A 27292-nucleotide genomic window follows, 5' to 3' on the forward strand; every position below is an offset into this window, starting at 1 on the left:
CTTGCCGTAGCGGGGCCGCCGGCGCGCTGCCTCCCGCTCGCTCTTCCGTGACTTCCGTGCAGGCGGCGCGGCGATGGCGCAGCACGGCCCGAGCGTCACGCTGTCCCTCACGCTGCCCATCACCTGTCACATCTGCCTGGGGAAGGTAACGGCCCCGTGGCGGCCGCTGCCCGGCCCTCTTCGCCCACACGCCGCTGGGGTGGCGGGAGGAAGGCAGCCGGCCGCGCTTGCTCGGAGGTGTCGCCGTACTCTCTGCGATCCCGACTGGGGCTGGGGAGGATCGTGGCCTTGGGGCTGCTGGCACCGAGCGGGTGGGGGGAGCCTTGCAGGACGTCTCTGGGAGCCGTGAGGGCCGCGGGCCACGAGACGCCGTCCGTCCGTCCGTGTCCAACCCCTTCCCCCCACACACACACACTCGGAACTCGGACTGCGGGCACAGTGCATTCGGAGTGAGGATTTTGAGGTTTTGTCTTCTGATAGCTGTGGGAGGTGGAGCAGCTTAGGATGCATGGCAGGTTTGTGTCCGAGGGCGATGTGAGGCCGGGTGGAACAAAGAAGTGTAGAACCCGCCGTGGTGGAAGTGTTCAGCAGAATTACAGTCTTTTGAGAAAGTGTTGTGATTTGCTGGCTTAAGAAGGTCTCCATCACCTTGTCATCTCTTTTGGGTGGCAGAGAGCTGTTGGGTCTGTTTGGCTCTGAAAGCCCCCGGAGCCAGCTGCCATCACTACCTGCTTTGCTTGTTCCTTTCTCGCTCCCCATTTCTCTTTCACGTTTTCTTGCATCCCAAAGCAAACCTCTTAAAACACATCAGCAATCACAAGTGAAGAAATATCCTTTATGTTTGTACTATGGTATTTACACCCGCTTTCTTTCTGCCCCATGTGGGCGTGCCTCTGAGGCCTGTTCTGCTTGCCCAGTAACTAAAGAAGAGGTGTGTTTGGTGCATGCAGCAGATATGGCACTGGTAGTGGCAGTAGTTGGACACCTCCCTTTATTCAGCTGTCCTATCTTGACAGTGCTGTTTCTGTCAACCCCGTGTACAGGCCAAGCAAGGCAGGAATGCAGTCCTCTTATCTCTTCTTTTGTGTTTTTAATACAGAGGGAGGAGAACATAAGTTTGCTGTGTATGTAATGCAGAGTGGATGCTCTTTGAAAAGGATTTTAAGTCTGACTGTGGTGATTTTCAACATAATCTAAACATGGATGTCCCATTCGTGGAGGCATTCAAGGCCAGGCTGGATATGGCTCTGTGCAGCCTGGTCTAGCGGCTGGTGACCCTACATATGGCAAGGGGATTTAAAAGCATATGATCATTGTGGTCTTTTTCAACCCAGGCCATTCTATAATTCATTCAGATTCTTTTATAAGCCTGCTTGCTCATTTCAAGCCATTGCTTCATTCTTCCTCATCACTTCTGGAATTGGCCAGGAGTGGAGGTAGCTGGGTTTGTACTGGAAGAATTTTCCATATTTTTCTTTCTTGATATCTTGCACTGAAATAATGTTTTAAAATTATGTAAGTGAATGAAGTATCTGTATAGAAGACTTTTGGATGCTTCCTTTATCAGATGCATTAGGTTTTGCCATAGTTGTCTGCTGTGGCTGTCCTTTTTCTTTTAACACAAATCTTTGTCTCCAGCTTGAAACATCACAGAACAACATCAGAAAAAACTGTTTTCAACAGTGTTTTTAGAGGGTAATAAAGGGCTATTAGCACAAATAACAGGCAAATCTTATCTTACAGAGTAGAGTAGAGCAGAAGGTGCTGCTGGGGTTAACAGGTTCTGGTACTTCTGTATTTTGTATTGTGGGCTTCAGATGGGATGTAAAGCCCACCCTGCAGTCAGAATGTATCTACTGCTATCTGTGGAACTTGTAGGGGATTAGTGGCAAATCAGGGACTTCATTGTACATTGTAAGAAGTGTATAAAAAGGGAAGTAGAAACTCCTTCAGTATTGTAATCCACATGTTGTATTTAAGGAAGCTGAGTTCTTTCAAGATAGTCTGGGCTAACTTCTAATATTCATAACTGGTGAGTTGATCAGAAGCTGCATGAGGCCTTCAGGCATACTTGGTGCAGATTGACTGAAGGTCTCATCAGATTGATTTCAGCAGTGATTTGCTTGGGCTCAGGCATGAGGTTCCGTGCGCACTGAAATCTCTGAGGATGTCCAGGGGTTCATTCTCTGATATCAGTGTGCTTGTTTTCCATATGCCTGCTCCTCAGTTAATCTGCTTGAAGGTCCAGAAGAGTCTTCAGTGTGGTGTAAATGTGTACGGGATTTGATTTTGATCCATGGAAGAATCATATTGTGTGGGGAGGGAAAACTAGGACAATACTCAAATTTTCCTTAGCTAATCAAGCCTTTGCAAATAAGCTGTAGCCTTTCCAGTCACTGCAGTCGATTAAGGAACTGAAACTGTGCTGTAATTCAAGTAAAATGCTTTTTAGTAACATGTGTTGTGATCCCCACCCCCAGGCTTGTCACAGGCTCAGGAACTTGGTGAAGGGAAGTGGCACCCCCAGCCTTTGTGTTTCCTGATGACACTTCAGCAGCAGTTCCTTCTGCTGTTGCATGAATTGCTTTGTGTTAGTTCTGAGCTAACACAAGTATAAACTGCAGCCCTGAGATGAAATGTGTGAACGTATAAATCAGGAGCAGTGTCCTCTAGAGAGTAATAATTGTGACTTACAGTTGTAGAGTCGACATTCACTTGAAGAAGAATACATCCATGTCATGTTTGGGGTAACTGAGGGTCGCTTGCTCCCCTGGGTGAAGACCTACACTCTTAAAATGTGTTCTCCCATTTGGGCTACTGTATGTTATTCTTCTGCGTATCAGAGCCATTTGTATAACTGTGCTCATATAATGGCTGGTTCTGGATGAAAAAGAAGAGCAACCAGAAAAAAAGTTGGTTTTTTTTTTTTTTTTTTCTTCTAGCTGCTGATGGAAAGCTGCAGAAAGCTCTTTTTCTGGTAAAGGAAGCAGTAAAAAAACAAGAGTGTATTTTTTATGTATCTATATTATTGAAATATTTAAATGTTTACAAAGCATTGCTATGGTAATGCTTGCATTAATCACAAAAAAAAAAGAGCGTCCTTAATTAGAGGTGAAAATGTGCAGATGCTTGCAGAAATCATTTAGTCTCTCTCTTTACACCTTCAGTAACTTGACATTCTGTTTGTGTATGGACAGTCCTGAGGTTCCTAGGCTGTCATATCAGGAGTTTTTAAACTACTAGTAATCCTATAGTGTGTTAGAGGCATAGAAAGCAAATTGGAGAAGGAGCTGACAGATCTGGCTCTTAATTTGGATCTGTTGTATGTGAGTGGTAAAACACTTAGTTTATAGTTTGTGCAACACTGATTGTGTAGGTATGATTACTTCAGGACATTTCTTACCTGTTTTCCAAAGTGGTTATTAGCTTTCCACTTATTTGATTTTTCTCTGCCAACATTTCATTTATCTGTCTTAGCTGGACAGCTTTTCTAATAGAATGAATGAGGAAAACTGTGAGGCTGATGAGGACTTCCTTTGCAACTGAAAGAATTCTCCTGAACTTGGGCTTCTAAGTGCTTAACAGATGCAGTGCAGCAGATGGAAGTAGTAGGTGCTGCTACCTCTGTGTATCAGAAGATGTTTATTAGGCAAAAATGGTGACAAAGTAATAAAAAATATTTCTTTTACAGAACCTTAACACAGATATGAATGTCAAGTCTTACGAGATTTGAGAGTTTATATTACTGTAAGTTGTAACACATGCCTCAGTAAAGCATGGATATAAGGAAAAGTAATTTTCTTCTGTATCGTAGTTAGTCTGTGTCCCGTACTTACTTTCAAACTGGATTTATAGTTAATCATAGAATCATTAAGGTTGGAAAAGATTTCTAAGGTTGTCTAGTCCAACTGTCCACATACCACCAATACTGCCTCCTAAGCCTCATCTCTGAGTTCTGCATCTACTGTTTCCTTAAACACCTACAGTGACACTGACACTTCCCTAAGCTACCTGTTCCAATACTTAACTACTCTTCTGGAGAATAAATTGCTTTTAATATCAAATCTGAACCTCCCCTGGTGTAACTTGAGGCCATTCCCTCTCATCCTGTTGCTAGTTACATGGGAGAAGAGGCCTACTCTCACCTCACCACAACCTCTTTTCAGGTAGCTGTAGAGAGTGGTAAGGTGTCCCCTGAATCTCCTCCAGACCAAACAGTCCCAGTTCCCTTGGTTGCATCTTCGTAAGACCTGTGCTCCAGACCCTTCGCTAGTTTTGTTGCCCTTCTCTGCACGTGCTTCAGGGTCTCAGTGTCTTTCTTGTAGTGAGCAGCCCCAGACTGAACACAGTACTTGAACACAGTACTTGAAGTGCAGCCTTACCAGAACTGAGTATAGAGGTTTGATCACCTCCCCAGTCCTGCTGGTCACACTATTTCTGATGCAGGCCAGGGTGCTGCTGGCTTTCTTAGCTGCCTGAGCACACTGATGGCTTATGTTCAGCTGAGCTTCAACCAACACCCGCAGATCCTTTTCCACTATGCAGCTTTTCAGCCACTTCATCCCAAGCTTGTAGTTCAGGACCTGACACTTCATATTATTCAATTCATCCCATTGGCCTCAGCCCATCAGTCCAACCTGTCTGAGCCCCTCTATAAGCTTTCCTCAGGCAGATGAACACATCCCCTGAGCTTGGTGTCATTTGCATGTTTACTGAGGGTGCACTCAATTTCCTGCATCCAAATTGTCAGTAAAGGTATTAAACAGGATAGGCCCCAGTATCAACCTCTAGGGAACACCATTCATGACTGATCACTAGTTGTATTTAACTCCATTCATTGCTACTCTCTGGGCCTAGAAATACAGACTGATATTTTTTTTTAACCAGACAGCATGTAGCTGTCCAAGCTATGGGCTGCCAGCTTCTCCATGGGAATACTATGGAAGGCAGTGTTGAAAGTTTTAATGAAGTTTAGGCAGGCCACATCAACAGCCTTTCCCTCATCCACCTGATAGGTCACCTGGTCATAGAAGTAGGTATGAGGGTGGCAAAGCAGAAACTACCCTTTGTGAACCCTTGCTGGCTGGCCCCGATCTCCTCCCAGTTGTCCCACACCTGCTGTCTGATCACACTCAAGATGATCTGTTTCATAACTTACCCCAGAGCCTAGGTCAGGCCTGTAGTTGCCCAGATTCTGGTTACTAATCTTCTTAATGATAGGCATCATGTTCACAAGTCTCCAGTCACCTGGAACTTCCCTGCCTGACCAGGACCACTGAGAGACGATGGAAAGCATCTTAGCAGTCACCTCTGCTAGCTTCCTCAGCACCTCAGGTGGATCCCATCTGGCCCCACATAACATTCAGTAGTAATGCAAGAGTTTGTTTACTCTGTTGTTTTGACAGGGAGGAGGGATGTTTCTGGAAAGGAGCTATGTCCAATCTTCAAGCTGTCCCATTCTGTTCTAATGATGGGTAGCAGTACGTATCTTGCAGAAGGCTTCTTGAATGATCGTTGGTTCATATTTCTGGTCGGTATTTTTGGCCCATATTGTTTTTAAAAGTGTATTTCCTTAAAGCTGGTTATACACAGGCTAGAGATAATTTATAATGCTGTTCATTTCAGTGATAGCTCTCAAGGCAAAGCCTTGGTTGTTGCTAGGAGCTCTCTCTCGTTCCCTTCCTTTGGAAATGAGTGAACGTATATGTTTCAGTCTCCCTCTGTGTAAGAATGTGATCTCATTTTGTTGGTATGGTTGGCTTCTCTTCTTGGAGATGGCTTTCACAATGTGTGTTAATGAGCACACAGAATTGAGGATCTCCAATTTTGCAGCGATGGTTGTAGCTGTAGCACCACCTATAATAGGGAAATTTGGTGCTTTAAGTCAGGAGACCACACCTAGTCCGAAACAGCAGTGTCACTTTCCTACTGGAAGTGTAGACTTGCTTGGAGAGATTAGGATAGTATATTTTTATATTCTATTATCTGAAAGTGTTTTTAAGTATTCATTGCATCTTTCTGTTTGTTTGTTTTGTCTTTTTCTTTTCCCGCTTTTCTCCTCCTTCTTGATGCTCAAAGGTCCGCCACCCAGTAATCTGTGTCAACAATCATGTCTTCTGTTCCATTTGTATTGAAGTCTGGTTGAAGAATAATAATCAGTGCCCAGCTTGCAGGATTCCCATCACACCTGAAAATCCTTGCAAGGAAATTATAGGTAAGGACAACTGGAGGCTTTGAAATAATGTTTACTGCTGGAGGACATTCTTTTGGGTCCAAAGATGTCTGGGTATTTTTTCCATCAAAGCATGATCTGCCTGGAAGCATGCGTAATAACTATAAGATAAAAATTTCAAAGGCTGTGCATAATAATGACTTGATTATTCAAAGGCAGAAAGCACCCCACCACTGCAGTTATTTTTTCTTTTGTAATCTTGGGTTGGACAATGACTTTAACTGGATAAAATGAATCTCACTTCAAGTATCTTACCTGTGTGTTGCAGTTTGACCTAAGAGGATATCTTATCTCAGCATCTAGCCGAGAAATTATATACTTAAATCCACAATCTTAGAAGTGTATACTTTTTTTTCAAATATTGGTTGTTTTTATGTTTTTGTTTACCATGTCTTTTTTGCTTTATTTTTAAGAAAATGTCGAAGGTGCCTAAGAAAGACAAAGCTACGAAACTTGAATGAGGATACAAACTTCCTCAGGGCTGAGAAATACTGGAATCTTGACTTGACATAAAATACTAACATTGCTATATATAAATATATAAAATATATATATCTGAACAGCCTTTAGAAAAATATGCTGTCGTGTGCTAAATAAATGTATGTGTGTTGGTTTTTATTGTGTACTTTTCTTCCTTTCTGTACTGGTTTTGGCCAGGATACAGCTCACTTTCTTCCTAGGAGCTGATGTAGTGCAGCATTGTTGATTTAGGAAGAGAATGATATTGATAACATACTGATGTGTTAGTTGTTGCTGAGTAGTACTTATACTAAATCAAAGACTTTTCAGCTTCTTGTGCTGCCTCAGCTGTGAGAAGCTGGGGAGAAGCAGGGAGCTGAGAGGGAACAGAGCCAGGACAGCTGACCTAAACTGGCCAAAGGGATATCCTATACCATATGACATCATACTGAATAATAAAGCTAGGGCTGCCCTGGGCAGAGGTTTCCTCTGGGAACTGGTTGGACAGCAGTCGATGAATGTTGAGCTGTTGTGATGTGCATCATTTGTTTTATATATTCTTATTATATGTTTATTAATGCTGTTATTATTATTTTCCTTTTCTGTCCTGTATAATGGTCTTTATTTCAATCCACAGGTTTCTTTTTTTTTTTTTCCTCATTCTCTCTCCCATCCCACTGAGAATTGGAGAGTGAGTGAACAGCTGCATGGTGCTGAGCTGCCTGCTGGGTTAAACTACAATAGTCCTTTTGGTGCCCAGCGTAGGGCTCAAAGGGCTGAGATAATGACAGATCTGACTGGAACATATAAACACAAATTTGTCACAATATTGATTTTCCTAATTGTCAAGTTCTGTTGTGTAGCACCTTATTTGCTGTATATTAAAGTTATCATTTTGCTGTACTGTATAATACTGGCCTGTGTTCTGACAAGATTACCAGTTGTGAGACTAATCTGTTTTTTGTAGTCAGCATTGCTGTCATTTCCATATTTCATGATCCATCTTTCAGAAACTATTAACAATTAACACTTTTTACTCCTCAGGGAGCCAGTCTATAGTGGAGGTAAGAGGGACACTTTCCTCTGTACCTTCAGCCCTCTCTTTCTCCTTCTCTTCTAGGCCAGTTAAGTAGATCTTGAGAATGTTGAGTGTTCTTGGAATGTTCAGACCAGCATGTTCCTATTACTTTGTCTCCTGATTGTGTTCCAGGTCTTGTTTAAGGTTAAACAACTATCTACAAATATCTCCCAGGATCTGTTTCTGGGCTGGATGGTTATGAGTGTAGGATGGAATGGGCAGACACCTGGAATGGTGGTCACCCCCATTGTTTTGGAACTTCTTCCTTGAACAAATGCAGGGTCCTTAAAAACTGGTAAAATGTTTGAAAAAGGTGTGCTATCCCCATGGCAATTCCAAGGAGACACAAATCACTGCAATATACAGGAGCTGAGTCTATGCCTGTTGAGCTGCACTTAGCACTGCTCTAACCCTTGCAACATGTCATGCAGCTGAACTGGAAAACCGACCCACGTAGATATCAGTTGTGCTTGTAGACAAGGCGAAACAATGGATGCTAAAGTCTCATTTAGTAAGGAAAGAAACTCCTATGAAGAAGAGAAAGGAGGAGAAAGTGGATAAGACAGGCTACTGTGAAGCAGAGCCATCATAAGAACCAGAGGAGGAAGAGGCAGTGGTTAGAAATAAGACAAAAACCACCAAAAGCCTATCCCTACATGAGTTATGTGAAAAGATTTCAGCTGTCAACAAGGTGAGCACATTGTCACCTGTCTGCTCTGAGGCTGGGATAATGGGGCCAGGAGTCTAGATTTAGTGAGCTGCAAAGCCGGGCATTTGGGATGCTTCTCTATGGAAGGGGACATTGACAAAACAATTGGAAAACGGGAACAAACACCCATCCTCTGGAAGTGACTCCTGTCAGCACTTCAAGAAAGATTATTCCAAGATTCCCATTCATCAGCTGATTAATCAACAGGAGAGCCAAGCAGTCACGAACCAGACTCCCTTGCCCTTCAGTAGTCCCATATGGCCATTGCAGAAGTCCAGTGGAGTGTGGAAGCTGACAGTGGATTATCATGGCCTGAGTGAAGTCGTGCCACCACTGAGTTGCTGATGTACGAGACATGCTAGAACTACTGTGTGAGCTGGAGTCAAATGCAACCAAGTGGTATGCCACAACTGATATCTCCAGTGTTTTTCTCAATCCCTTTGGCAGCAGATTGCAGACCCCAGTTTGCTTTTGCTTGGAGGGGCATCCAGTACACCTGGAATCAACTGCCTCCAGGGGTACAAGTGCAGCCCTACCATTCGTCATGTGCTGATCCAGGCTGCACTGGAACAGGGGGAACCCTGTTCAGGATGTGGCTGGGCATCAGTCAGGAAGTGGTGAGCAATTGCATTGTGCATCGTTTGCTTTCTTTGTTCTTTTATCACTGTTATTATCCCTTCCTTTTCTGCCATATTAAACTCTTTATATCAAACCATGAGTTTTACCTTTTTTTTTATGATTCTGCATCCCAGTGGGAGAAACAAACAAGCACCGGTGTGTGGTGCTTAAGATGCCTTCTGGTTAAACCACAATACCCTCCCTTATATTTGTTTTAACAGTGTGGTCGTAAATAAGGCATGAATCTGTCAAGGATAATACAAAGTTGAAAAAATTCAAATGTCTTCCTGCTGTGAGACAGGATTTTGTCTTCTAAACATCACTAATAGATTCCATCTTAAGCTGCCTGGAAAATGTAAGATTGTAGTTTCCCATGGTAGTAGATTGGTCCAATATTAGCTGTATTTGTAGCTGATAATATGAAAGACGCTGCAAGGTGGATTGCTAGTAGTAATAATAGTGGGTTTCTTTCTTCTGTGCTGCTTTAGGAGGAACAAGTGAAAGTGATCCTACATTTAGTCCAACAGTTAGGAAGCACCTACGTAAAACGAGGCTTGAATTGCTCCACAAAGAATATGAGGTAAGCACACGGGAGTGTTGTGACTTTCCAGATGAACTGCAACTGTTAAGTTACTGCATGCTACTGGTCTTCCTGCTTTGAGTCCTGGTGTTTTTAATTTGAGCAGTGCTATATATTGAATCTACATGGACCTCAGTTGCATTAAAGCTGCACTTTCTAGCTGAGGCTAGGGGAGAGCATTTGCTGATGGCTGGATAGATCCTGCAGTGTTACAGTAATGTTATGTCTAATCTAGAGGTAGCCAACTACAGCCAGAGGCTGTGGAAATTCAACCACATGATAGTATGCATTTTTTAATGGATATTGAATGTTGGGTACAAACATTTTCTGAATGATTCCCTGTTGCTTATGGAGTCTAAAATTCTTTTTAAAGAATAAATGCTCCTGGAATATTCTGGTGTAGGTGAACTTCATTATTGTTGCTTTGTTATGTTTTGTGAGAGTGGATGAATGCTTAGAAGTTCTTCAACTCTCTGGCTGGAAAAATATTCTAGGAACAAGGTTAAAAGGCATATAAGGAATATGTATACATATATAAGGAATATGCTTAGTTTATCTTCTCAGTTATTGTTTCCTTAGTAGCAGCAGTGTGAAGACACCTGTCTCATAGCAAGGAGAATGGGAGAAAGGAAATGGACACTGTATGTATCCTTAAAGCAGGAGAAATCTTTCTGAAAAGTTGGCCTGGAGCTCAGCTTCTTTCATAGAGGAGTCACAAGAAGGGAGTTTCCTTTGTTTCTTTTAAGTCAACTCCAGAGTCACAAAGATGGGCATAGAATAACGTAAATATCTTCCAAAAGAAAAGAAAATCTATTTTAAAATAGTTGTGAGTTTTTTATTATTTATTTGGGATTTGTTTATTGGGGTTCTTTTTGGTTATTTTTTGGGGGGAGAGGATGGTGGAGGCTGATTGTGTGGCTATGTCTTGGATTTATGTAAATGCCATAATGTGGCTTCCTTTAGTAATCTTAACATGAGCAATGCAAGTTGATTAAATAAAGCAATTAAGTTGGAGAAGAGTAAAGAAGACGTTTTCAGGATAAATTACGTATTTTTTATCCCATTAACAATAGGCTTTTGCTTCTCTATGAGTCCAGATTGATACAGCCAATAGCTTTGTTCTTTGTTTTTCAGCCACTCCTTAAGTATTTCTACTCCTGTGCAGCTGGAGCAGCCTCTTCCAGGCAGTGTTCTGTCCATTTTACATCTTGAGACTTTCAGCATCTGAACATGTAATGTTTCAGAGTGGCTCTCTCTTCTTGTTCTCAAATAACAGCAAATGAGTCAGCAGAGGACGACCTTAAGAACTCTCTTTATACAGGAAATCCTCCCACAGAGCACCCTAATAATAGATTAATGTTGCTGAATGCTTCGAAGCTTTTGGACTGCCCACCAGTTCATTCAGGGTCCTTTATATAGTCAAGGGGTTCCCGTCACTAAAACCTCTCTATGCCTGAGTGGGCAAATTGATTAAAATCCTGCCTGGAGCACCATACATAAGCATACTTATTTTCATGAGTGAAAGGCGTGCATCTGGGCTTGCCAAATAACCAATGGATCTTTAGTGCTGTGGAAACTTGCCAGCATTATTTAATTAATCTCACACATTATTTTAATTCCTGTGAATTTCTGACACCTTTAGGATGAAATAGAATCCCTGCAAAAAGAAGTGGAAGAGCTGAGAGACAGAAATCTCAATTTGCAGACGCAACTGAAATCTCTTCTGGATCCCACAGTACCAGCTTTGTGTTACCAAAATGAAGAAACTAGCCAATCAGCAGATGAAGCAAGTACCAGTGGCCCAGAAACCCCAGAAGAATGGAGCAAAAAGCTGAAAGCTGCCAATGATATATGTGAAAAAGTGATAGATAATGTAGAAAAGTTAAAGGAGGTAAAAAATACATTTCTTCATCCATCTTGAAGTACAGTTTTTGTGTTAGTTGAAGGGGTGAGAGCTGGCACGACCTCTGGATACTTTATAGATCCAGGAAAAAACAGAGAAAAAATTGAATTCCAGTGGCTGTTGATGTATCATAGTATTTCCATACAGCATTTGCAAGTGTCAGATATTATTGCTTGTTTTAGTGAGCCTTACATGTGGCTCTTCCTCAACTCCTCTGTCACTCTGTGACTGGGTAATTGGATTATAGTAATGCTTGTCACCAGTATTGATGGCCAGATTTTTCAGGCTTGCGATAATCTATATAATATATCTATTTTACAACATTCAATGACCGAACACAGTAGAGTTGGCTGAGACAGATTTTGCACTATTGCCCTCCTTACTAGCCAATATTTTTGGTGCAATTTGCTGAGACAGAGTAACTTGACCTGTTGACCGAAAATAGGCAAGCTTCAGCATTTTATAACCAGAGCATCCTTCACTGGAAGCCTGCAGTTTTTTCATGCAAAACTGAAGTTTTATTTTCAAGAACAATTTTTTTTTTTTTTCCCTAAGAATTAGTAGCATTTACATTTTCCCTCCGGTGCACATTACACCATTCTGTCATTGTTATGTTAGTTGTTAGTGTTAATGGAACACTTCTAGATTTGTATCTTTGTAATCTAAAGGAAATTCTGGTCCTTACTAAACTGGATAAAAGCTTTGCGTATTAAACACTAAAATTGTGACCAAAGAGTAAACTCGAGTTTCCAAGATGAGCTTTTCCAATAGATTGGCTAGGCTTGGATTTCAGCTTTACAGACACAGACACAGCTGGCTTTCTGAGAGGATGCTTCAGAGGCTTCAGAGTAATTTCTAATGGGCTAAAGGGTATTGCCTGGAAAGAGTTCTCTATTTTTCTTCCTTAGCATTAAAACGTAATGTGTCTTTTCTGTGGTAACAGAGGTTTATAACTCTTTTTCATAGATAAGATAAAATTGGAATATAGCAGAGACTGGGAGAGGAAGGATGGTTTGTTTTGGTTTGGTGTTTTTTTCCCCCAACATAACTTCAGCCTTAGCAACAAAAGGTTTTTATGGAGTTTCTGATTTTAGTTAAGGATTAGATACAAATAGTGGCTTAGATGGGTTTTAGGGACCAATTCCAAACCTCTGATGTAGATGCTTTCTTTCAGTCTGTTGCTGCTCAATTCTGGAAATACATAAAATCACTTGGCTCTTTTTAGACCTCATTTGACTTCTGAAATAAGAGCGCGCTGACCAAATCCAGTCTGAAGAGTAGAGAACTCTTTCCCACGTAAAATCAGTCTGGAGCCAGAAACTTCCTTATTCCCTAAAGTTCCTGACACAGAAGCTTCAAATGTGCATCTCTTCTCAAGTGAGACAGTGTCCCTCAGAGCATACTGCTGCTGTCATTCTCTAAACCAGACTGGGGGCGGAAATGAGTCACCGTTATCCTTCAGTGTCCTAGGACAGAGACTTCCAGAGTAGGCATTGTAACTTTGAGGAGAGTCATAGCAAATCTGAAAGTAGTGATACCAACACTGTGATAGAAATATTAGATGAAGCACACTCACCAATGGAAAGGTTATGTGAAATCATAAATCTAGATGCTACTGCATGGGGATATACCTTGCAGGTTATAGGCTTGGAGGCTAGAGCACCCTCTAGAAGGACACCAGGGAAATTCAGTTCTACCTTGCGACGTGCCAACTGGATCCCTACATAGCAACTCCACACAAGTTGTTCATCTTCTGTTTCACCGTGTGAGTGAGAGAACCGTGTCTCTGGAAAGAGTGAAAGGTCTTGGCCTTGTTATAAAAGGGTTTGATGCTCCCAGATTCTTACTCATTTCCTTCAGGATGGCTTTTTGTTTCCTTATTTTTTTAATACACAATGGAGGAATTGACACACTAATACCAAAGCTCTGGGCTCACCCTTGCTATCCCTTCTATACAACAAATCTCTGCTTTTTTTTTGTTGCTGTTTTTTCCTCTGGGAATAACGTAGGATTTTTTTTTTAGTTTTGTTTATTTATTCCCCCTCCATTTCTGCCCCAACATCCCGTGCTATCTTAGCCTTACCTGGGAAGTTTCTGGGAATATTTGTACAAGCGTTCAGAGTTTTTTGTCTCTTTTGTGCTGTTTGATGCTTCCAACGAAGGGCATTTCATTCATGAGCCTATTTTCTTAGATCCTTTTCACGTCTAACTTGAGATTCAAGTATTCACTGGTAGCATTCTCTAAGCCAGGCCGTGAATTACAAGTCCTGAATTGGTGCGGTAATCTACATACAGAGATTGAGTAGGCTATTAAGTACAAAGAGTTTTTTCTACTTGTTAGGATGGTGGCATTCATTGTTCTGAAACACGGCAGCAGGAAAACTTCTCTTTATATGAAGTACCTTGTTAACAAGAGCGTCTGCTGAACTGAGAAGAAGGAATTGACCTCAATTCAAGGAGTGAGAAGAGTTGTGAATCAGGAGGTCTTAGAAGAAAGTAAAGAAAGACTGCAAATAGCTTGTCATAATGGATTTACATCCATAGGATAACTACTTTAAAAACAAGAAGCCAAAAAAAAAAAAAAGCCCAAAGTAATCTTAATCTAATTTGGGATGGAGGAAGCTGTTCAACATTAGTTTTGCTGATACCTGCACATTGTAATGTTAATGTACTTAACGTATTTAGTCATGGGGAAAAAAAACATGGAATTGCCATTAGTACATCTCCTTAATGACTTTCTGTACTAACTAACATAGCAGTGTTTATTTCCCTAGATAGGACACTTGCAGTGTATTTTGGGAATATAAATTAAAAATGTCTGTTCGCTATTCAGTTTTGCAAGCCATTTCCCATGATGATTTTTAAGTGGTGTCCCTGTCTGAAGGCTGTTTCCTGCTTTCACATTTCTAGTTCTGTCTCTTTAAAAAAGCAGAAACAGCTTGTCCTATAAATATTAGAAGTCATTTCTGTTTTATTGTATACTTATTTTTTTCCTTTTCTTTTCCTTAGGCAAATAGGAAACTGAGCATGGAGAACAATAGCCTTTTAAGAGAGAATTTGCGACTAAAAGCTGAAGTTGATAGTAGATCACCCCAAAAGTATGTGAATATTTTAAAAGTTGCTATATTTTATTTATAGACTCTTTAACTGTTGTAGGGCTTGAACCTAAAACTCTGGTGGTATACTCAGCATTACATATGTGTCACAAGGTAGACTTTGGAGTTTTCATCCTCACAGACTTGGGTGACAAATGCAACTTAGAAAGTAGTGGCAAGTCTACAGTAAAGGAATACGTGCTGACCACAAATGCTGCTGTTCTGTCTGTCTTGTACTGGAGAACTGGATCTATTACTTGAATTCTGCTGTTAACTTATTTTTCATTACTAAGAAATTTCATTTAAATCTGACATCTTTTTGTTAAAGTAGGTTTGTTACTGTGAGCCAAGATTCTGTTGATTTATATTTGGTTGGTTTGGGTTGTCCTTTCTTCTTTTTGTTGCCTTCAAAATTTGTTGTATGAACATAGGCTGCTCATTCAATGAATGTTCCTGACAGCCTTTATCTGAGCAAGATGCATAGATAGGATCAGGCTTCTGCAGCATAAGGATATCATTCCCAGAGCTGATGTCTGCTTGATACTTCTAAGCAGTTCAACATCAACGATGACCTCAAACAGCAGAAGCTGTTTCATACCAATTACAGCTGTGTGCGAAGTCTGTCTCCTTGGAAGTACTTTGCGAAGCAAAGCAATCATATTTTTTAAGATTGTGTCTTTGAAAGCTAAGAGCAGCATTAGTCAAAGGTTTATATACTGCTTTTGGGAAAGGGGGCTAGGGGGACCTTAGTAATGTCAGAGAAGAGCTCTCTGGATTTTGTTGTAGCTCAACTACCTTGCTGGAAGATGAAATTATTCCTTGATAGAAAGCTTCCTTGCTAAGCTATTAGTTGTTCAAGGCCCCAAGAAGGCAGATGCATGATCCTTATTTGTAAATGTATAAAGGTACATTTTACTCTCGTGTCCACTAATAAAGGAGATGGAATACTGTTAAAGATCTTGGCAATGAAAAGGGATTTAATGGCAAGAAATACCTTTCCCCTGTAAGAGTTGAGAGGAAGTTGGTGAGATAGCAAACAGATGCAATTAAAGTAATCCTAGAAAAGATGAGTTAGAAGAGACCAGATCATTTACATTTATTCTGTTTTACTAAGGTCAGGTAAATTCCCCAGTGGAAAGAATTTCTGTTCTTCTAACTTGTTCATGTTTTACCATCCTATTTGTCAGAGAGATGAGTTACCAAGGAAGGAAGAACAAGACTGTTGCATACTGGTTACTTTACCATCTTTTGTCCGTGCAACCTAAAAAGAATAGCTGATGACTTTCCTCTTTGCAAGTATAAATAATAGCCAAATGTTACTAGAAGCTGGACAGAGCAGGCCTCTTTCACAACCCAGATGCCAGCTAGATTTGCCTGTTCATGTCTCTGAGAACTCTTTTTAGCCTCCATAACAAATACATCGTTCCTGTATTTTTAGGAGTGATTTTCTGCTCATACTAAGCGTGGAAGTTAAACTGACTGAGGAACAGTTCAAACACTTTAAAAAGTGTAGACAGTTTCAAGTCTGTACCCTACAGCTGTTATCTTCAACTTTGGTTTCATTTTGACTTAGATGGTTTACTACAAGTATTTAAGTATATTCAAGGAAAAAATTGGGCTGGAAGAAATCCTACAGCACATTGAATGTAATATTTTTTATGTGCCATGTCTATACCTTTTCAGTCCTTATTTTCTAGACTGAATTTATCCAGTTCTTCTAGATGTGTGACTTGGGAGGAAAAGTGAGCATCTGATTTAGATGGTGTTGTTCTACTGTCTGTGGTTTTCAGAAGCATAGAGCTGGATACAAGACTGTAAATGAGGCCTCAGTAGCGCTGAGTGGAGCAGAACTTTTGCCTTGATACAACATTCTTTTATCTTGCAGTACTGTTTTTATTGCTTCATTTTATCTGACACTCCTAGCATGAGTGGCTAGTACTTGTTCTGCTAAACAGCTACTGAAAAAGTTACACTGCTACCTCATGTTGTATTTCTGCTGCAGTGTGTGGAACTTGACCCACTTACTGGCTTTCCTCAGGTGGATGTTTTGATGTTTATGTCAAACTTTAAGTAATCACTTTGAATTCCAGTCCCATGGCAGGAAGTCTCTACCATCTTTGTGTTGCTAGCAGATTTTATAAGTGAGCTCTCTTTGATCCTTGTGGTCGTTAGTGTAGTCAATATTGAGACCAGACCTAAGGGCAAACTTTGATACCCAATATTGAGGTCTTTAAACTAAGCTTTATATGCTGAACAGCAGTTGCAATAACTTACCTTGCTTATGAAATCAGAATTTAAAGAATTAACACAAAAACCCAACAACATCACTGTAATTAAACTATTTTTTGCAGGTACACTGTTTTGCTAATGCAGTTGGGTTTGATGTACTTTATTCAGAAGTATTCAGGTGTAATTTTTGGGGAAAGTTCCTGAATGATACTCATACAGTTCAAAACATCTAATAAGTTAGATAATTATAATTTACTGTCACAACCATTCTTTTGTTTTTCATATTTCTTAATGAGCTTTGAATTGCTAGATATGGATTCATGCTTAAACAACTAGCTAAGTTACTAGCTAAAATTTGAATCTGATTGTTTGGGAAAGACTCTGTCATTATTCAGTTCCCTTGACCAAGATGTAATACAGCTTAATAGTGTTGATGCTAAATATTGTAACTAAAATCATTTGATTAGGCTTTGCTTTATAGGAAAGGAAGCACTGATAGCAAATTAATGATCCCTTTGTAATGCAGGCTCTACATCTGACATCACAGGGAAAAAAAAAACCAGTTTAGCCTTTTTCAGTAATCAGTAGAGATCTTTTATCATGATCTTGAGTTGTTTTTTCTTTGATTATATCCATTATAACCTACTGAAAAATGCAGCAATGGCAGATTTTTACAAAATTTTTCATTATGTTTATTGATTCAGTTTGTTTGTTTGTTTGTTTTGTTTTCTGTTTCTGAAACAGTTTTGCTAATAGATTCTCAGACCCAGAATTCAATTTTTGGGCAAAACAGTTGAGAAGGCTGACTTTCATCGAACCATTTCATAGCTGGAATATAAACCTGAAAAGCAATAGAGATAAATTTCTTGATCAGATTCTTGTCAGAGACCCTTGTTAGCCACCCATTTCTCAGGCAAGTCAGATTGTTTGGTAGTTACTTGCTTGCTCTTTACTTGTTCTTCCTCTCAAGGATATTTTTGCCACTTGTTTTTCGGGTGCAGAATGGTACAGAATGGGAAAACTGAAGCTTAAGTTTGCAGGATGATGAAGCCCTGCTACTTCCAACTCTGCTTAAAAATAGAGGACTCTTAGGTCAATTGGCAAAGCACAGTGGATTCTAAAAGCATTTTTGGCAAAGGAATGTTTGCTTTTTACCTGAAGGAAAATAACTAGCAAGTCCATCTGCTCCAGGGTACAGTGCATTTTATGAATGGTTAGATTCAAATTAGCTTGTATCAGACTCTTAGGCTTCCTAGGATTCTTTTTCCTAAATATTTAATTTCTTCTGCCAGTTAAAATCCCAGTATGAAAAACATGCTGAAAATTGTTGCATTATCCATTGGGGGTTTTGTTTTGCTTTGTTCTGTTTAGGTTGATTTTTTATTTTTTTTTTTAACCCAGATTTATTGTTTATCTTGTCTAGGTTTGTGACTTTGGGTATCTGCATACTGAAATCTAAGGCTTTTGGCTTTTCAGATCATTCTGTGTAACATTTACTTTTTATTCAGTTCAGTTTCCACTCATATCAGGCAATTCATTTCAGCTTGTGAGCCTACCTATTGGCTTCTTGTAATCTGCATCCAGGGTGCAGATATGTTCTTGAATAGAAAGCTGGGCTACTTTCAGTTTCCCAGCAAGCTGGCTGTCCCAGAGGAGTGGCTGTTTTCAAAGAACTTGTTCCTCTATAAGCTTACGAAATAAACTGTAGCAAGTGTTCCTCGTGCTTCCTTAAAGAAGATGTTGCATGCCTTCTTCTGTGAGCCAGTCTTTCCTGCAAAATGAAAGCAATAGTAGACAATACCCAGGGCTTTTTATTCAGTTGAACCAAATTCTACTGTTGATGTTGATGCATTTTTCTAGTGTAAGTTGTGAAACAGAGAAAAATACTTGAGGTCTCTCTCTTTTCTTACTGTTTGCTTGCTAGAAATAAAAACGAAACTGCCTTCTAACAGTAACTGTTTCATACTCGCCTGTATAAATATTACACACTGCTTTAAGGAGATTGCATATAGCCTGGGACATTGTCAAGATGTTGCTGCAGTTGGCCTTTCATAGTTGGTGTAGAGAGTGACTGCAAAACTCGTCCAGCTGTATCTGATACATGAAAAGAAAGACTGTAAAACATGATACTGCTTTCAGATGTTTTGTTGTCAGATTTCCAGTTCTTACTTCCCTTCTGACTGCAAAATCCAAATGAAACTTGTATGTCAATGATGGAACTAAGTATGGTTGTGCACTCTGGTATTGCCCTAATGTCAGTCTGTGACAAGCTTTGAGTGCATGTTGTCGCTGCCCACTTCCCAGCCTTTGTTTCTCTTGGAGGAGGCTGATGTTAATGTTTCTGAGCCTCATAGCATTCCCCACTTTGGACCATCAGGTGATTAGAACAGAAGAGTCATCTGCCATGGTATCCCTGCAGACCTAGTCTTTTGTATATGCTTATATAGGAAAACTGTGTTTGCTGCAGTTGTTTACTGTACAAAAAAAAAAAAAAAAAAGTTAATAGGAAGCTGTGTAGGTTTGAAGCTGATTCATATGGAGTTAAGGGCTAAACTGAGCTGGCAGTCAGTGGTCACTAGTATGTGAAAATAAAACTTTAAAGTTGAATTCACAAAACTTATAGATATTGGGAGAAGAAACAACTGCAAAACTTTTATCTTTTATGAGGAGAGAGACTACTAAAGCTTGCAAACTGTTCCTAAATTGATATCTTCGAGAGCATTCAAATATAATGAAGGGAAAAGCTTTGAGATAGTGGAAGACAGTTGCTCAAATATTATAATTATGTTAGTTCTTGTCCACTGTAGATGAGCAAACTGCTAACTTTCTTATTGATGGTGTCAGGTTAAGTTAAAATGCTTCTCAGACTGACTGAGGAAAGGTCCTGAAATAGAGAGTTTAGGTGCTCATCTAGGCATCCAGTGTTACCTCAGACACTAAACAGTGTCTCCAGTACATCTGTTCATGGCTGGCAGTTGTGATACAGGACCTATAGAAATTTCTCTGTCCTTCAGAGAGATAACAGGAGGCCAGCAGTTACTTAAAAGACCTTTGGCCATTTAAAATATGACTAGATGCCATTTTGGGAGATCTAAATTCTTACTGAAACATTTTTATTTACATTGAATATCCATTAACTGCTTTGGTCTTTGTGCTTGAAACAAACGTAGTGAGATACAAATGGGCTGTTTAAGAGAGCTTACTAAAGAACAAGTCCTCAGCACTGACAATGCCTGGTCAGTGCCGGGAAAAGTGGAAAGGGCTCATTGTCGTGTGTTGAATACCTGAGCTTCTACTGAGGGATGTCTTATCTTGTTCCCAAGTGTGAGCATGATTCTGATACTTTTGGGGAAAATAATGTATCAAAATATCAGGCCAATTTTCATTTATTTTCATATAACTGTTCCATATTTTGTTATCATCAACAAGGTACAGCTTGGGCTATGGCGCAGCTCAGTGTATATCTGAGGAGAAAAGAAGAGGAAATTGCTTAAAGTGGATTAAGGAGATGGAAAGGGTTCTGGCTTCTTCAGGCAAAATATGTCTTCTGAGCTGTGAGCCAACGTGCCGAATCAGTTACTAGAATACCTCTGTCATCCTCTAGTCTGGAGTGGTTGGTTTAAATACGTGCATTGTAATGTGGCTCTTAAAAAAAGCCATGTCCTTGAAAAAATTGGGAAATAAATGCATTCAAGTCTCTGAACAGGAGCAAGAAGGCATCTACTACTTTGGTGTTTAACTGCGAAGATTGTATTCGTTATGTCTGATGCTCCATTTCTTAAAACTAAAATTCCCAAGCACATCCCTCTACAACAATTAACATATTAGTGATGCTATTTGGTTTTGAACAGCATACTGTATTTTTTTTAACCTGAAGACACTTGTTATAAAAGTTGCACTTGAGAATACTCTTCATAAGCAAATCTGAGGCTGTCACTAATGCTGTTTGCATTAAATAAACATATTACACCATTCTTCCATTAAAAAGGAGTTGCCAGGTATGCATATAAGTGTAAACATGTTTAATTTTTATGTCAAAGTGTGTGTTACAGCAGACCCCAGAAAATCCTGCTTATTCTGCATGATAATTTTTTCTCATCTCTCACTTGGCTCTTAAACTAATGATGTGTTGTTGTATCCTTTATTAAGCAACATATAGAGTTGATTTCTGTAAGGCTGCATGAGAAAGTCTGTTAGAGAAAGGCGAAATAAATACTTCTGGATGTTGCTCAGACTCTGCCATGCTGTAGAGGCTATCTCAATACTTTCAACCAAAATCTGAGTTCTTTTTACTGAAGGGGAAAATAAACCAAAGTGTGTTGCATGTGAGGATGCTTATTTCATTGTAACCTCCTCTTCACCTGAGAATATAAGTAAAACATTGCTGAACTCCCTATGGTCCTGTTTTTATCTGGTTTCATATGGAAGAAGGAGGAAGTCTTATACCATTTTTCTCCCATTTCCCTGTTGAATGAAACCGGAAATGGAAAAACTGAAACAGTTAAATGAGAAAACTTGTTGCACATAGAATGAGCAGAAGAGAGATGGGCTACTTTCATTTTTGTGAAGACAGTGGTAATTGACTAGAGCTAATTAGTGGTAACTTGCCTTGGTATAAGTTCCCATTAAGTGAGTTGCTTTGGCAGAAAAATTCTTACCACGTCAACACTCTTATTCCAAGCAGTGAACTGATACCTCATGCTTTTATATCTACACAGTAGTGAGTAATGTCAAAACTACGTGGAATTTGGACTGCTTTGATTATAAAAATGGTGTAGTAGCAATTCTGTGAAAGAAATTATGTAGACTGTGGTGCAATCTTTACTACCACTAAGTCCTTTCAATATGCAGAAGTAACTGAATGGTGAAATATATCAATAGATCTGGTTGCTCATGCCCAACTTGTTCAGGGCTTGTGATGCCCCTTATTCCTTTCTCTCACTTTTGGTGTGACCACATTGCAGTTGTCAGCACGGAGCAGTCTCCTGCTGCTTTACACTGAGTTTAGTTCCTTGCTGGAAATGCATGCTAGGATTTACGGATATTTCACCAGCGTAATTGTGGGGCACAGATATGCTTCCTTCATACCTTGTTGGTCTAAAGGTTACAGTGAGAGCGTTTAATGAAAGGGTACGAAAGTGGAATTAGGAAGTTTGTTGGGGAAATGTAGTGGAAATTTCCTGTTACTCAGTGATTCCTAAGGAAGTACAGACAAAGAAATGGGGTGGAAACAGTCTTTGTGCTGGAAGAATGAATATGAAGTTTTGCAGTGATGTGGATCTGCAAGGTGGAAGGTAAGATAAGCCAAAATCTAGAATTGTCATTTATTTGTGAAATAAAACCACGTGTGGCAGAGTTTTAGGGTGGCTGCAGGTCCTTTCCACCTTCCTAATAATACCAGAACTTTGTTTTACCTTTCGGTACATTGAAAGTCTTGGATGGAGCAGGAAATTCCCTGGTGCCCATCTGTCAGTGACAGGCTAGAATTAGTCAGGGCATATAGCTGAAACCTTCACCTGCCCTCTAGGGAAGGTCAAGCTTGAAAGCTGGTGGAGGATGGGGGGGGGGAAGATAGGTCTGTATCCTTGCAGTTCAAAATGTGCTCAAGCTGGAAGCTCACAAACATACAATTTTAACAAACCACAAGTGGCACTTCTTTTGTACTGGAGTTGAGGAAGAAATTAGATTGTTCCAGCTGTAAAATTTGAAGAAAAAACAAAATAGCCCTGACATAAGCAGAAGTACCATCCATGCGGTGGCTGAAGAGAAGCTGTATATGTAATAAGAATGTAATTGAAATGTTCTGCATAAGTATTTAAAACACCTCAAATGACTAGTGCTATTCCTGAATTTTATATTGGCATTTTGTATTTGACAAGGTGACATTGTGTAGGAATTGTATTGTAAAACACTGCTGTACTGCAGGAAAATGATTGAATGTAAATATTTCAAGATGTGGACCACTGTTCAAATGTTATCATAAATCTTTGCCATTGTTTTAGGGGATAATTCTTCATGCATATTTGAGTTGAATTGATGGAACCAGCCCCTGGAAGGATAATCTGCTTGTTATTACCTTACTACTACTAATAGTTTAATTCTGGCTTCTCAGGGCTTCGCTGTAACCTATACTGTAACCTATGCATTACATATGCAGATTTATTTATTTTGTTCTGTGATTAGCTGAGAACTGAAACTGTCGCTTTTGTTTTCAAATTAACACAATAGAAAAGCACTACGTCTTTTTCCAACTTAATATTTTTGGGTTTTTTTTTCCTTCTTTTTCTTACAGGTTTGGTAGGTTTACCATAGCTGCGCTGCAGTCCAAAGTAGAACAAAGCGAACGTGAAATGAACCGTCTAAAAAAGGCACTGGAAAGAAGTGATAAGTATATAGAGGAAATGGAGTGTCAGCTTTTACAGCTGAAAAGTGCAGGTGAAGGAACTCAGACTGTAAGTGCTGTTAGCGAACAAGCACTTTCTGCAGATGCTAAAGGAACTGAGAGCAATGAAGATACTACATGTTCAAAAACCCAGGTTGAGGAGAAAAAAGCTGTGACTACCAGCCAGAGTCCTGACAATCTTGAACAGCTAGCAGACAGTGGAACATGTTCAAACTCTTTGAGTAAGGATGGTTCAGATGGTTCAAATACCCAGAGTATCCAAAAGAAAGAATTGTTTCCAGGATGTCAGGGAGTCCATCTGGATGAAAGTAGTACAAGTATGGATACTTGCTTAGAACAGCAGTGGAATAAAATTGAGGAATGTACCCCATATAAGGATGAAGAACTTTATGATCTTCCGGCACCATGCACTCCTTTTCTGTCCCTTAGTCGCCTTCAGTTGAACACTCCTGATGGAAAAGAAAACATGGAGAAAACGTCAACATTCTTGAGAAAGCTGAAATTTGAAGAGTTTTGTGACACTTCAGATGACTGCAGCAAAGATTCTCGAGAGCACAACACAAGCAGTGAAAAGAAGCTAAATTGCTTTTCTGTGGGAAAATCAGGTTTTTGGGACACTGGCCCAAATAGGTTCACAGACAACTTAGATTTTGATGAATCAGCGCAAAATTCAACAGCTGGTCAGTCAGATGAATCATCAGCAAAGTCCAGTGATAAAACAAGTTCATGCTTGCCTAAAAGGTTACATTCTCTCTGCTCTTCGGAAATGAATCGCACAAGAACCTCCAGTGAGGCATCTATGGATGCCGCCTACCTTGATAAAATTTCTGAGCTGGACTCGATGATGTCTGAATCAGACAATAGCAAGAGTCCATGCTATAATTTTAAGTCCTCTGATCTTGATAATTCTTCAAAGTCAACAGAGGGCTCTAAGCTTCTGGATGAAGCTGAGAAGAAACTGGAAGGGATGAATGAAGAACAGAGTATGAAGTGCTCAGAAACAAGCAACCTATCAGTTCTATCAGTTGACAGAACTGGATGGAAACCTGCCATGTTTTCTGTCCTATCCCCATCTAGACTAGATGTGAATGACCACTTTCCACTATTTACAGGCCCAAATGTAGTAGCTAGTGAAATCAAACCTCCAAACTGCTTGTTTCAAAGAGAGTTTTCCCAGAGCCTGCTATTCAGTAACTCCCAGAGGCTGTTTGAGGAACAAAAGTTTGAATCATGCTTTTTAAAGATGTCATCTGACCTACACAATCAACTTAACCCTCCTTGGGTGCCTTCTTTTATTGCTGAAAAGAAAAATAAAAATGCCAGTCAGTCGACCAAGAGGAAAATTCAGAGCAGCCTTTCCAGTGCTAGTCCATCAAAAACTACCAAAAACTGATTCTGTGTGGAAATCAAATGTGGCTCAAAGTCATCAAACTGCGAATGTTTAGTATTTACCAAGTGAACTTACTTTTTTTTGATGATTTCCCTGGAGTCTGATCCTGCTTTCTTCTGACTGACTGAAAACTGAACATTCCATTGCCCATTACAAGCTCTTTCCTAGGGAAGAACCATTCCAGATCTCTTCTTTGGCTGGAACATTTTGTTTACTTGGAATTTTTATGGTGTGTTTTTTTTCTTCTGAATTTTCAAGTTTCATGATCTTCCAGTTGCTAGCACAGTGTATGGCTCCCTTGAGCAGGCCAGTTTTAAGTGATCCTGTCAAATCAGTCATTTATTAAGAACTTGCTTTAAAGGTTACATTTTCCTTTCACATTTTGTGCGTGCAAGGCAGCTACTGGCTATATATCCTATGGATTCATGAAATTGCTATAAAACAATGTCCGTTTTGCCATAAAACTTGCCTCCAAGAGGAAATCTCACTGCTTAGATTGTTTCATGGCACTGTACTGTACCAGAACTCTTGTTTTACGTAGGTATAAGGTAGCAGCCTTTTTCATTTCAGGATTGCAGTAGTTCAGTTAGAAAACATTGCTTCTTTAACACTGCAAATATGGCTTGTATTTTTTGAAGTTAAGCACAATTTTTAATTTAGTTCCCAAAAAGGGTTGTTATTCTAAATGTGTTCAGTATGCCTGCGTAGACCGTAAAAATGGGTTTGTATGCTAATGACTTGTTTATCTAATGTGCACTGAACATTTTACATTAATACTGTACCATTTTACATTAATACTGCATGCTTTTCTATGTGAATTGAATAAAACATGTTATAAGCAATGTAATCCTTGATGTCTCTCAAATGTAGTATTAGCAAAAAGGAAAAAAAGGAATTGAGAAACTTTTTTTTTTTTTTTTTTTTCCATAATTTGAAAGATAACCTGAGTTTTGTTAAATGTAAATGTAAGCTTGTTCACAAAAAATAAAATCTCCCTTTCTCCTCCTTGTTAGATGTATTACCATTCTAGTGTCAGCATCAATACAGTTGATGGAAATGGCTTTCAGCCTCTCTGGAGGTGACTCTTCCATAAAGTATTGCATAGGTCAACATAATGTGATGGCCTAGTACAGGCAGGAGACCTAATTAAGCATCAGAGCAAAATTGGTTTCTTTGCATTATTGCGTTTTAAGGGGTTTTTGCCATTTTGGTCGGTGGGATTTTTTTGTTTGTTTTTTTTTTTGTTGTTGTTTGTTTGTTTGTTTGTTGTGGGGAGGTGGTGGTGGACTTTTTAAATTTTTTTCAAGGGCACATTTAGCTCTAAGATTCCATTTTTCTTTTTGTGCAGGCCTCTGATGGCATTTTTTACAAGTAGAAATCCTTGATTTGTCAATACACATGATATGAAAAATCCATACGCTGCCTTTTGTCCCCTTGAAGAGAGTGAAGGCAACTGGAAAATTTCAATAGACTCTGTCTGGCTCATCTTTTGCAAAGTTAAGCATTTGAACAAGAATTACATTTCACACTGTAATGTGTACATGGATTTATGCAATTGGTATGTTCATTCTAAATGGGTTTGGATTGTTGTTGTTGTTAAAAAAAAAAGAACTTTAACAAAAAATCATTGTTTGGGCCATACATGTGAGTCCCCTGTCATGGTAACGTGTAATATGACACTGTGCTTCCCTATGCTATTTTCAGTAAGCCGCCTGAGGTTTCATCTTCAAAGATTAAAGTTCAGTCATTTGTTTTTCACTTAGGCTTTCATTTTTGATTTTTGGAAGTAAAAGAGCTACCATAGTAGACTATCTGAACATGAGCTGCTGCTTGCTTCAAGTAGTTTTACTAAGTCAAAAAATGCAGCCTTGGTGTAATCCTTCTAGAGAAGAGATGAGGGTGTCTCAAATACGTTTTTAAAATATCCTCATATTGCTAAGCAATCGAATTACATGTTAAGGCCAATGTATTGGTTCATTTTGGTTAGTGGAGATGCATTTATGTGCTTACTCCAGTACACTTCTGATACACAAGTAGTTTTCGGTGATAAGAACGCGAGTACAACTGACGTTTTGTACATTAAATCAAGTTTCAATAAAGGTTTTCTAGTGCTTTTTCTTAGCTCTTTGGAAAGGAACACATCTTACAGGCTTGCCCTTCAGTATGAACTTTGCCTGAATAAAGGGAAAAAAAGAGGGCCTGAGGTTAGAAAAAATGCTGGAGGTCAAGATCATAAACTTTTTATCTCGTTCTCAAGCATGATCAAAAAAAGATGTTTCAAGGCAAGTGCTGGGGCTGGTAACCTACATTGTGACAAGAGATGGTGTATTTGGGTGTAGTACCCTTTATAAGCTTTGTCTGATTCTTAAATCTCAACCGTAAATACTCTCAGTAGGCTGTGATTGCATCCAGTGCTGTGAGTAGAAGTTTGTGTTTTATGACTTTGAAAGCTGAAACAGTGTGAACTAACGTATTTTAGTTTTGCCTTGGTCAATTGTTCATTTCTTTTGTGTGTCATTAAAACAGCCACCCAGCTGTAGATTCATAGAGTCATGGAATGGCTAGGTTGGAAGGGACCCCACGATCATCAAGTTCC

General features: G+C 39.7%; 1 protein-coding gene across 4 annotated transcripts; it reads left to right on the top strand.

Moving 5' to 3' along the window:
• Positions 1–25701, top strand: OBI1 (ORC ubiquitin ligase 1). 4 transcript variants are annotated; one of them, XM_052705904.1, is made up of 7 exons: positions 287–5530; positions 6079–6214; positions 6646–8877; positions 9585–9676; positions 11319–11567; positions 14589–14677; positions 23196–25701. In XM_052705904.1, the coding sequence occupies exons 3-7, from the start codon at positions 8865–8867 to the stop codon at positions 24697–24699; spliced, it is 1947 nt and encodes a 648-aa protein (XP_052561864.1). In that variant the 5' UTR covers positions 287–5530; positions 6079–6214; positions 6646–8864; the 3' UTR covers positions 24700–25701. The 4 variants fall into 4 exon arrangements, with proteins under 4 accessions (XP_052561863.1, XP_052561862.1, XP_052561864.1 ...); XM_052705905.1 differs by having other exon boundaries at positions 7902–8877; XM_052705903.1 differs by lacking the exons at positions 287–5530; positions 6646–8877 and adding an exon at positions 1–145.
• The last annotated feature ends 1591 nt before the right edge of the window (positions 25702–27292 follow it).

This window comes from Tympanuchus pallidicinctus, unplaced genomic scaffold (assembly GCF_026119805.1).
Source record: "Tympanuchus pallidicinctus isolate F22 unplaced genomic scaffold, pur_lepc_1.0 scaffold6, whole genome shotgun sequence".
NCBI lineage: Eukaryota > Metazoa > Chordata > Aves > Galliformes > Phasianidae > Tympanuchus > Tympanuchus pallidicinctus.

Excerpts from the sequence above, each read along its gene's own strand:
- OBI1 (XM_052705902.1), top strand. The coding sequence starts at position 5,372 with ATGCAAGAGTTTGTTTACTCTGTTGTTTTGACAGGGAGGAGGGATGTT. Across the intron at positions 5,531-6,078 it reads ATCGTTGGTTCATATTTCTG|GTCCGCCACCCAGTAATCTG; the intron begins GTCGGTATTTTT and ends TGATGCTCAAAG. Across the intron at positions 11,568-14,588 it reads ATGTAGAAAAGTTAAAGGAG|GCAAATAGGAAACTGAGCAT; the intron begins GTAAAAAATACA and ends TCTTTTCCTTAG.